General features: G+C 33.6%; 1 protein-coding gene across 1 annotated transcript in view; it reads right to left on the bottom strand.

Annotated features, from left to right (window-relative positions):
- The window catches only part of LOC102809148 (uncharacterized), a 230846-nt gene that overhangs the window by 84738 nt on the left and 132382 nt on the right, over positions 1-13726 (bottom strand). The window contains exon 11 of the mRNA XM_085492918.1: positions 6036-6134. Within this exon, the coding sequence (XP_085349044.1) occupies positions 6036-6134 (99 nt within the window). The remainder of the gene's footprint in view (positions 1-6035; positions 6135-13726) is intronic.

Genomic DNA, 13726 nt, shown 5'->3' on the forward strand with positions numbered 1-13726 from the left:
ATGTAACAGAAAATCTATGTCTCCAAATTTAATTGAAATGTGATTAGAACCAAAAAATTATGAATTATTATGCTTATTAGGGAATTAATATGAACATATTTTTACCCCAAACTAATTAGGTTTGTACATTGTCCTAGAGCATCTTTGTACTAAGTTTCATTGAAATGGAATAATTAGTACCGTGAAAACTCCAAAATTTCGACCCCTCTAAAAATTCGAACGCCTATTTATTTGCCGGGGTTCGGTGTTTTATTTACCTCCAAATTTTCGACTCCACTAAGAATTGCCGACTCATTCTTATTCGAAAATTGCGACCAGTTTTAGTTTTCCCCCAAACGAAAAAAAAAACCGATGTGAGCGTTCAAACGGGACCTTCCTCGAAGGCATGAATCCGGGTTTCTGATTGACTGAGAGATTTTTATTTTATTGGTAACGAAAATATATTCTAAATAAACGAAGTTTCAAATAAAAACGAACACAAAAATCTCGGCATGCTGTGTTTCTGAATTGTTGATTATTACTGTACTCAGTAGTGATTATAATAATGTACACAAAATAAATTTGTTGAATGGTTATGAAATACAAATAAAAGTCAACTTAGTTTCATCGTAAGCGAATGATTCCGGTCTCGTATAAACGTTTGATGCTGTAGGATATCCGCCATGTTCTCTTAGGTCAAATAGGTCAAATCGCTAATTAACCAATCAAAAAGCTGGATGATGCCAACGTGTTCAAATTACCATAGCTTATTTAAATATGTTAATGTTATTGAACGCAATGCGGAAGAGATTGGTGTTGTAGTACAATATTTTGGCTTGGATTTTGATGCGAAAACGGCATGATTTTTTTTAAATAAAAAAATTAGTTGTTTTTAAAAAATAAACTGGTCATCTGAAGAATAATTTAACATTGTTCACAGTGATAACAGCTCATTCTCGAAAGGAAGCTTACCCGCTCACGCTAGTCACGATAAAAATCATACACGTGTACTCTTGAATAGACAGACGTCAATAATAATATTAATAACTTTATTACACTACTATGCCATCAGAGGGCGCAGTATGGTAAATAAAATACAAATCATAAGAAAAAATACAGTAGCTAGACTATAAGATAAAATTAAAAATAAAAGATGTTAAAAGCTTAATAGGAAAAACAAATTAAGGATAGTTACAGGATTCTCCCAATGTAGAGGTGATAGCTATCATATACCTGATTTCTGTTTTGCCTTATTTAGAAACTTTGCCAGGGGTATGAAGCACGTCATTATTTTAATGAAATTATCTGTTTTATTTAGTTTATTTTTAATTCCTATTTCCTGAAACAGCTCCCCTCTTTCTTTATTGAGAAATTCACAATCTAGGATAAAATGTTGTTCGTCCTCAACTGAATTTGTATTACATTTTTTACAAAATCGCTCATCCGCAGGAATTTTTGGTCGTTGTTGTCTGCCTCTTTCAATTTCTAAATTATGATCACTAAGCCTAAATTTACTCACAATTCTCCGAAGGCTGAAGTTTGTTATTTCGGTCAGGTAAGTTTCTATTTTCAAAAACGATTTAAACAATTTATATGTTCTCATTTTATTGCCATGTTTACCATTTTTACTGTGAGGAGAATTTAAGCTTTCTTTCCATAATTTTTCATAATCTTTTGTGAGTTTTATTTTAACAACATTTGAGATTTGATCAATGTTATTTACTTTATGGTTTAATTTTATTGTTTCAAAGTCATTGTGGCCCATTATTTTTTCAATATGTTTTATCCAACTAGAATTATTCTTAACTGCTTCATCAAGAGCACATTTAAGTATATGGTTATCAGGTAGGGTATTTAGCCTGAACCAATATTTAGTTGCCAATGTTGACGCCTTAATTCTTATTGGCGTTCTGCCAAGTTCTCCTTTAATACCGATTACTGATGTAGTTTTACTTACACCAAGTATGAAACGATAAAATTGATTACAGGTGTGTTCAAGATCATTGTCATCTTTTAATAAATCACATGCCCAGATTTCTGCCCCGTACATTAAAATTGGTGAGATTAGTTGGTCAAATAACTTTAAACACAGTGAAGGGGACACCATTTTGTGATTTAATATGGTTTGTCGTATAGAGAATAAAGCTTTCATTGCTTTGTTTTTTAACATTAATAAATTTGATTTAAATTTTCCATTTGGTGTGAATATAGTGCCTAAATAACAGAATTCACCCACTGCTGTAATATTTTGGTTATTAATTGAGAAATTTTGATTTTTAAGAATTCTGTTGCCAGTATTAAAAACCATCACTTTTGTTTTCTTTACGTTTACTACAAGGCTCCATTTTTCACAATAGTTGGCTAGTTTATTTAAACAATTTTGTAGACCTTCGGGAGTCTTAGACACCAATACTAAATCATCTGCATATTGGATACAATTTATATGTTTTTTACCAATCGAGACTGGGTCATCATCCTTTTTACCAAATAAATCGGGTAAGTCATTCAAAAATATATTAAATAGTGTTGGAGAAATATTGCATCCTTGCTTAACACCACAAGTAGACTTAAAATCATTTGATACACCATTAGGTAATTTTACTTTGTAGTTTAAACCTGTATACATTGACTTCACAATATTATAAAAATTTCCATTGACCCCTAAGTTTTGCAATTTAAGAAATAATGCATCTCTCCAAACATGATCGAATGCCTTTCTGAAATCTATAAAACAACTGTACAAACGTTTTTGTTTACTGACATTTTCTTTAGTGTATAATGTTTTATTTACTATTGTTTTTAGTAGAAAAATTGCGTCAGTTGTTCTTCTCTGTTTTCTAAATCCAAATTGTATTTAATAATTTATTGCTTTCTAAATAGGATGTCAGTCTGTTATTCATAATACTAGTAAATAGTTTTGATAAGCAACTTGATAACGCAATCGCTCTATAATTATCTGGGTCGGATTTGTTGCCAGATTTATGCAAAGGGACCAGTATTGTTGATTTCCAGCTTTCTGGGAATTTACCTTGTGTTAAAATGGAATTAAATAACTTCAGTAAACATTGAACTAGCAGTTGATTGTTCACTTTAAGCATTTCATTCGCTATTCCGTCTTCAGCTGTTGATTTGTTATTGTTTAGTTTTTTAATTGCCATTGTTATTTCACTAATTGTTATTTTTGAATACAATGTAGAGTTATAATGTTTTTCCTTTTCTTTTTCCAGTAATGTTTCCTCAAGATTTATATTTTTGACATTTATGTTATTATAAAGTTTACTGAAGTGATCTGTCAAAACGCTACTTGTTAGAATAGGTTCTGTTGTGTTATTGTTTTGTGGACAACGTAACTTTTTAAGTACTGACCAATATTCATTCTGGTTTGTAACCTCGAGCTGTTCCAGATGATTGATCATGTTTTTTTTGAATTCAATGACTACGGTAAAACTTACTCTATTTTAGCCGGCAGGATTGATTGAAATGTCCAAAAAATGACGCCAAAATACACCTTAAAAGTCCCATATTATTTTCTTAAATCCCATTTTATTTTTTAATCCAAGGGCGAATTTACGGCAGAATTTGGTCCCTCAAATAAGGGACACGTGAGCTTTGATTCTAACCGGATACATTGCACTGGGTCGGGGAGATAGTTTGCTAAACTTCCATGTATCTTTTGTCCAATGGGTACCTGTACTTCGAACATTCGCAAGTTTTCCTAGGTAGTGCGAGACAGCTTTGTCTTTTGACCTATTAGTTTTGTGCTGACCTCTTCTCCGCGTCTTGATGTTTTGTTTTGCTTGTCATAATACTCACTGATTGATGACTTTGTTTAGATTTTGAGTTACAACTCGGCCACGACCTTTGCTTTTACCGTGAAACATGAGGAAGTTTACGTCAATTGACGGACATTGCATTTTTTAAAAACTAATGAAGCACACTGTCTATCATCCCCATTTTTTCATTTGCTGATCTCTATTCTGAAAAATTTGACCGTCCGAAAATGCACCTTAATTTTGACTCTAAAAACACGTCACATTTCTAACACCAATTATTTAAAACCGGTCGAAATTTTGGAGTTTTTACGGTGCTTTAGATATCAGTGTGAAAGCTTAAAATTGGTTAATTATGCAAATTAGGTAATTAATATGTACAGATTTTAACCCACAATTATTCAGGTCTGTCTATTGTCCTACAGCATCCATGTACATTCATTGATATGTGATGTATAGTACCTGAGATATCAGTGTGAAAGTTGGTTAATTATGCAAATTAGGCGATTAATATGCACAAATATTTACCGGAAACTAATTGGGTCTGCATAATTCTAGATTCATTGAAATGTGATGATTAGTACTTTAGATATCAGTAGAAAAGCTGAAAATTAATTATGCAAATTAGGTAATTAATATGCACAATTATTTACCCTAAAACTAATCAGGTCTCTGCATAGTCCTAAAGGATCTATGTACCAAGTTTCATTGAAATGCGATGATTAGTACTTGAGATACCCGTGGAAAAGCTGAAAATTAACTAATTATGCAAATTAGGTGATTAATATGCACAAATATTTATCGAAAACAATCAATCTCTGCATAGTCCTTGAGTATGTAAGTACCAAGTTTCATTGAAATGTAATGCTAACTACTTATATCAAATGCTGAAAATTAATTAATTATGCAAATTAGGTAATTAATATGTACTGATATTACCATAAAAACTATCAGGTCTGTGCAGTGTCGTATGACATCTATGTACCAAGTTTCATTGAAATGTGATGATTAGTACTTGAGATATCAGTGGAAAAACCGAAAATTGACTAATCATTATGCAAATTAGGTAATTAGTATCCACGGATTATTACCAAAAACTAATCAAAACCTAGCATTAGTTCAGAGCATCTATGTACCAAGTTTCATCAAAATCCAATGAGTGGTTGTTTAGATATCAGTGGAACAGTCATGGAACCACTAAAAATAGCTAATTATCATGCAAATTAGGTAATTAATATGCATGGATTTTTACCAAAAATTAATCAAATCTGCGCATATGTTCAGAGCATCTATGTACCAAGTTTCATCAAAATCCAATGAGTGGTTCTTTAGATATCAGTGGAACAGTCATAGAACAGCTAAAAAATAGCTAATTATCATGCAAATTAGGTAATTAACGAGCATGGATTTTTACCAAAACCTAATCAAATCTGCGCATTGGCCCAGAGCATCTATGCACCAAGTTTCATCAAAAACCGATGTATGGTTCTTGAGATAGCAGTGGAACAGTCGGACACACATACACACATACACACATACACACATACACACATACACACATACAGACACACTAACTGCAAAGACTCCCATTTTGTGCTTCGCACATGGGAGTCAAAAAGTAAGACATTAGCTTATACTGGTACAAGGTGGATGCGACTACATCCATATATCAAAATATTCCATAAAAGGCATGTGAAAATATTACTGAATGAGTGAATTTTAAATGGTAGTAAGTGATTTGAAAGCTATAGTTTATATGTTTATGAGATGACATGAAATTATAAATGCAAAATTACATTAATTATATAGTTATATAGTCGTGATACATAACAGTGTTTTTTAAAACAGGAAAATGTCATTTTACGTCAAAGGTACATTGTACCTTCACTTCCTGGATGGTAAAATACAGAATTGAGACACCAACCATGATCCTACATGTATAATCATTAACAGTGATGTCATAAGCTGTTTTATTAATTGACATAAATAGTAACAAATTCAAGCTTTATCATTAAACACAATATTAGATTAGTGGTTCGTATTTGGCACTAAAAGTTACTATAATTTAGAATACTGTACTGATTTGTTAAAGCAACATTAACAAGTTTTGATAATAGTAATGTTGCTAATGTGAATTACACATGGTTGAAATATTACACTACTATGTGTTAAGACATTCTCATAAATTCACCAACATCAAGTCATTTAATTGTCCCCTATATCTTAGTGACCTTGTATGACCTACATATACTCGTTTTGTAGTGACTAATTATACATGATTCTCACCGTTCTCCTGGCATATAAATCTGCACCTAGATCCAGACATGTCTTCACCATAGCAATACCTCCATGCCGACATGCATAATGTAGTGGTGTCCAGTTGTTCTATACAATAAAAATAATAATAGTATTTCTTGATTACCTACAAATACATTGACTGTACAAGATTATAAAACCAATATTTTTTGATTGATACATGTAAATAGAGTGAAAGACAATTGAATAAAGTTGAATTACATGTAGTGTAGTGGTAATGTAATTGGCATAACAGATTGGTTCATGTTGATTTGTCACTACATTCTAAGAGTACATTTAGTTCACTGGCACTCATTGTATGATAGTTTACCTGTAAAGTGAACAGTACATCACATACAAATACATTTGTGATATGGTGTGTATGACAATAATATAACGTTACATCATATTGCACCATGCCAAATACAATATGGTGTTCATAAGAAACACATACTGTGACAAGGCAATCACATAACAGAACATTATTACCACATTCTATTAACACACCATGTAAAATGTGATATAAATAAATCATGGTAATTATGACATGATATGTATAGCATTCACATGCTAACTATGACACTGTATGACAATAATAGAGTGGGGTATATCATTACAACCACATCATTGACATTGATTGAACCAACATCAATATCAGTGTACATCATACCATCAAATACTATTATAATATCAATGCAATGTTGAAATATAGACCGTACACATGATAATTACATAATGTGACATGTCAGCATTCCAGTTACTCTAAAATATGTATGACAGTCTGGTCTCATCACATGACATTTCAACATGACAACTATAACACTGTTAGCTGTGGGACCATGGCACTTTTGTCTGTCTTTGTGTTGGTATTTTAGTTATTTCTGTCATCGCATGTTTGTGTTACGCAAATCTATGGGAGGAACCATAGCTTTTCTATGCAGAGAAAAATCCTAATATTAGAAAATAACAATTTAATGACATCAAATGTATGAGAAATGACTAAAATACCATCACATAAACTACCACAAGAAGAGCTATGGACCCACAGCTATACCACTGTACAACAATAACATGACATGTCAACAAGTTGAAGAAATCACTGAATAGAACAGACATTCACAATGACAAAACATCAGAAGAACACCCAACAAGGTAGTACAAGCAGACAAATGTAACCATGTGATAATGACTGACCAATCACAACACTGTCCAACTTCAGAAAAGATCAGCAATTTAATCACTCACCAATGGACAGCCAACAAGACAAAACATAAGACAATATTGTGATCAAGAAGAAACAAAGATTACAGTTTTCTAGACATGAAAACAAAGAAGAAAGAACACAAGTCAAGGACTTCACTCAAGGCATACAAATGTATACAACGCCTAGTACAGCGCTTTGGAATGAGTGACTTACAATCAACACATGTAGTAAAAATACATCTTGCAAAGAATCAAATGATGCCGACTTACCAAGTAACCAAGGAGATCAATCTATTGTGATAACTGAGAAATATGATAAACTTATTGTGTTAAACAGAACCTACCAAACACAAACATCCATGTACACACAGTCATACCCTTGACTTTCTCTTTAAAAAACAGCTATGACACAAAACAGCCACAACTATCAATGTATTAGGTTAAAATTAGAGAATGTTTCCTATTCTGTATTTTTATATATTTTTTTAGTTTATAGATGTTTATCCTTTCCTCAAGACATGGTGTACATAACAACCACATACTATGCCATGTCAATCATATAATAGAATATTATTGCAACATGTCAAATAAGACACGGTGTGCATTAACAACCACATACTATGCCATGGCAATCACATAATGGAATATTATTGAACCATGTCAAATAAGACATGGTGTGCATTAACAACCACATACTATGCCATGGCAATCACATAATGGAACATTATTACACCATGTCAAATAAGACATGGTGTGCATAACAACCACATACTATGCCAGCAATCACATAATGGAATATTATTGCAACATGCCAAATAAGACATGGTGTGCATAACACCCACATACTATACTATACCATGGCAATCACATAATGGAATATTATTGCACCATGTCAAATAAGACATGGTGTGCATAACAACCACATACTATGCCATGGCAATCACATAATGGAACATTATTGCACCATGCCAAAAAAGACATGGTGTGCATAACACCCACATACTATGCCATAGCAATCTCATAAAAGAGCATTATTGCAGCATGTCAATGAAGATATGGTGTGCAATAACAACCACATACTATGCCATGTCAATCACATAACGGAACATTATTGCAACATGTCAAATAAGACATGGTGTGCATAACAACCACATACTATGCCATGGCAATCACATAATGGAACATTATTGCACCATGTCAAATAAGACATTGTGTGCATAACAACCACATACTATGCCATGTCAATCACATAGCGAAACATCATTGCAACATGTCAAATAAGACATGGTGTGCATAACAACCACATACTATGACATGGAAATCACATAATGGAACATTATTGCACCATGTCAAATAAGACATTGTGTACATAACAACCACATACTATACCATAGCAATCACATAATGGAACATTATTGCACCATGGCAAATAAGACATGGTGTGCATAACAACCACATACTATGCCATGGCAATCACATAATGGAACATTATTGCACCATGTCAAATAAGACATGAGGTGCATAGCACCCACATACTATGCCACGGCAATCACATAGCAAAACATCATTGCACCATGTCAAATAAGACATGATGTACTGAACAACCACATACTATGCCATGTCAATCATGTAATAGAACATTATTGAACCATGTCAAATAAGACATTGTGTGCATAACAACCACATACTATGCCATAGCAATCACATAATAGAACATTATTGCACCATGCAAATAAGATATGATATGCATAATAACCACATTCTATGCCATGTCAATCACATAATGGAACATTATTGCACCATGCAAATAAGATATGATATGCATGACAACCACATACTATGCCATAGCAATCACATAATAGAACATTATTGCAGCATGTCACATAATGGAACATTATTGCACTATGGCAAATAAGACATGGTGTGCATAACAACCACATACTATGATATGGCAATCACATAATGGAACATTATTGCACCATGTCAAATAAGACATGGTGTGCATAACAACCAGATACTATGCCATGGAAATCATATAATGGAACATTATTGCACCATGTCAAATAAGACATTGTGTGCTTAACAACCACATACTATACCATAGCAATCACATAATGGAACATTATTGCACTATGGCAAATAAGACATGGTGTGCATAACAACCACATACTATGCCGTGTCAATCACATAATAGAACATTATTGCACCATGTCAAATAAGACATGGTGTGCAGAGCAACCACATACGATGATATGACAATCACATAACAAACATCATTGCAGCATGCCACATAATACATTGTGTGCATAACAACCACATACTTTGTCATGTCAATCACATAACAAAACGTCATTGCACCATGTCAAATAAGACATTGTGTGCATAACCACCACATACTATATCATGGCAATCACATAAGGGAACATAATGTCACCATGGCAAATAAGACATGGTGTGTATAACAACCACATACTATGCCATGGCAATCACATAATCAAACATTGTTACACCATGTCAAATAAGACATGGTGTGCATAGCAACCACATACTATACCATAGCAATCACATAATGGAACATTATTGCACTATGTCAAATAAGACATGATGTGTATAACAACCACATACTATGCCATGGCAATCACATAATCAAACATTGTTACACCATGTCAAATAAGGCATGGTGTGCATAACAACCACATACTACATGTATATCATAGCAATCACATAATGGAACATTATTGCACCATGTCAAATATGACATTGTGTGCATAATAACCACATACTATACCATAGCAATCACATAATGGAACATTATTGCTCCATGTCAAATAAGACATGGTGTGCATGACAACCACATACATTGTACTATGCCATGGAAATCACATAATGGAACATTATTGCACCGTGTCAGATAAGACATGGTGTGCATAACAACCACATACTATGCATTGGCAATCACATAATGGAACATTATTGCACCATGGCAAATTAGACATGGTGTGCATAACAACCACATACTATGCCAGCAATCACATAATGAAACATTATTGCACCATGTCAAATAAGACACTGTGTGCATAACAACCACATACTATACCATAGCAATCACATAATGGAACATTATTGCACCATGGCAAATAAGACATGATGTGCATAACAACCACATTCTATACCATAGCAATCACATAATGGAACATTATTGCACTATGGCAAATAAGACATGATGTGTATAACAACCACATACTATGCCATGTCAATCACATAATAGAACATTATTGCACCATGTCAAATAAGACATTGTGTGCATAACAACCACATACTATACCATAGCAATTACATAATTGAACATTATTGCACTATGGCAAATAAGACATGATGTGTATAACAGCCACATACTATGCCATAGCAATCACATAATTGAACATTATTGCACTATGGCAAATACGACATGATGTGTATAACAGCCACATACTATACCATAGCAATCACATAGTTGAACATTATTGCACTATGGCAAATAAGACATGATGTGTATAACAACCACATACTATACCATAGCAATCACATAATGGAACATTATTGCACTATGGCAAATAAGACATGGTGTGTATAACAATCACATACTATGCCAGCAATCACATAATGGAACATTATTGCGCCATGCCAAATAAGACATGGTGTGCATATCAACATCATACTATGATATGGCAATCACATAATGGAACATTATTGCACCATGCCAAATAAGACACGGTGTGCATAACAACCTTATACCATGATATGGCAATCACATAATGGAACATTATTGCACCATGTCAAATAAGACATGGCGAGCATAACTACCAGATACTATGCCATGAAAATCATATAATGGAACATTATTGCACCATGTCAAATAAGACATTGTGTGCTTAACAACCTCATACTATACCATAGCAATCACATAATGGAACATTATTGCACTATGGCAAATAAGACATGGTGTGCATAACAACCACATACTATGCCGTGTCAATCACATAATAGAACATTATTGCACCATGTCAAATAAGACATGGTGTGCAGAGCAACCACATACGACGATATGGCAATCACATAACAAACATCATTGCAGCATGCCACATAATACATTGTGTGAATAACAACCACATACTATGCCATGGCAATCACATAATGGGACAGTATTGTATCATGTCAAATAAAACATTGTGTGCATAACAACCACATACTTTGTCATGGCAATCACATAAGGGAACATAATGTCACCATGTCAAATAAAGCATGGTGTGCATAACAACCACATACTATGCCATGGCAATCACATAATCAAACATTGTTACACCATGTCAAATAAGACATGGTGTGCATAACAACCACATACTATACCATAGCAATCACATAATTGAACATTATTGCACTATGGCAAATAAGACATGATGTGTATAACAACCACATACTATGCCAGCAATCACATAATAGAACATTAATGCACCATGTCAAATAAAACATTGTGTGCATAACAACCACATACTATACCATTGCAATCACATAATGGAACATTATTGCACTATGGCAAATGAGACATGATGTGTATAACAACCACATACTATGCCAGCAATCACGTAATAGAACATTATTGCACCATGTCAAATAAGGCATGGTGTGCATAACAACCACATACTATGACATGGCAATCACATAAAAAAAACATTATTGCACCATGTCAAATAAGGCATGGTGTGCATAACAACCACATACTACATGTATATCATAGCAATCACATAATGGAACATTATTGCACCATGTCAAACATGACATTGTGTGCATAACAACCACATACTATACCATAGCAATCACATAATGGAACATTATTGCACTATGGCAAATAAGACATGATGTGTATAACAACCACATACTATGCCATGTCAATCACATAATAGAACATTATTGCACCATGTCAAATAAGACATTGTGTGCATAACAACCACATACTATACCATAGCAATTACATAATTGAACATTATTGCACTATGGCAAATAAGACATGATGTGTATAACAGCCACATACTATGCCATAGCAATCACATAATTGAACATTATTGCACTATGGCAAATACGACATGATGTGTATAACAGCCACATACTATACCATAGCAATCACATAGTTGAACATTATTGCACTATGGCAAATAAGACATGATGTGTATAACAACCACATACTATACCATAGCAATCACATAATGGAACATTATTGCACTATGGCAAATAAGACATGGTGTGTATAACAATCACATACTATGCCAGCAATCACATAATGGAACATTATTGCGCCATGCCAAATAAGACATGGTGTGCATATCAACATCATACTATGATATGGCAAACACATAATGGAACATTATTGCACCATGTCAAATAAGGCATGGTGTGCATAACAACCACATACTATGACATGGCAATCACATAAAAAAACATTATTGCTCCATGTCAAATAAGACATGGTGTGCATGACAACCACATACATTGTACTATGCCATGGAAATCACATAATGGAACATTATTGCACCGTGTCAGATAAGACATGGTGTGCATAACAACCACATACTATGCATTGGCAATCACATAATGGAACATTATTGCACCATGGCAAATTAGACATGGTGTGCATAACAACCACATACTATGCCAGCAATCACATAATGAAACATTATTGCACCATGTCAAATAAGACACTGTGTGCATAACAACCACATACTATACCATAGCAATCACATAATGGAACATTATTGCACCATGGCAAATAAGACATGATGTGCATAACAACCACATTCTATACCATAGCAATCACATAATGGAACATTATTGCACTATGGCAAATAAGACATGATGTGTATAACAACTACATACTATGCCATGTCAATCACATAATAGAACATTATTGCACCATGTCAAATAAGACATTGTGTGCATAACAACCACATACTATACCATAGCAATTACATAATTGAACATTATTGCACTATGGCAAATAAGACATGATGTGTATAACAGCCACATACTATGCCATAGCAATCACATAATTGAACATTATTGCACTATGGCAAATACGACATGATGTGTATAACAGCCACATACTATACCATAGCAATCACATAGTTGAACATTATTGCACTATGGCAAATAAGACATGATGTGTATAACAACAACATACTATACCATAGCAATCACATAATGGAACATTTTTGCACTATAGCAAATAAGACATGGTGTGTATAACAATCACATACTATGCCAGCAATCACATAATGGAACATTATTGCGCCATGCCAAATAAGACATGGTGTGCATATCAACATCATACTATGATATGGCAATCACATAATGGAACATTATTGCACCATGCCAAATAAGACACGGTGTGCATAACAACCTTATACCATGATATGGCAATCACATAATGGAACATTATTGCACCATGT

This window comes from Saccoglossus kowalevskii, chromosome 18 (assembly GCF_978046115.1).
Source record: "Saccoglossus kowalevskii chromosome 18, keSacKowa6.1, whole genome shotgun sequence".
NCBI lineage: Eukaryota > Metazoa > Hemichordata > Enteropneusta > Harrimaniidae > Saccoglossus > Saccoglossus kowalevskii.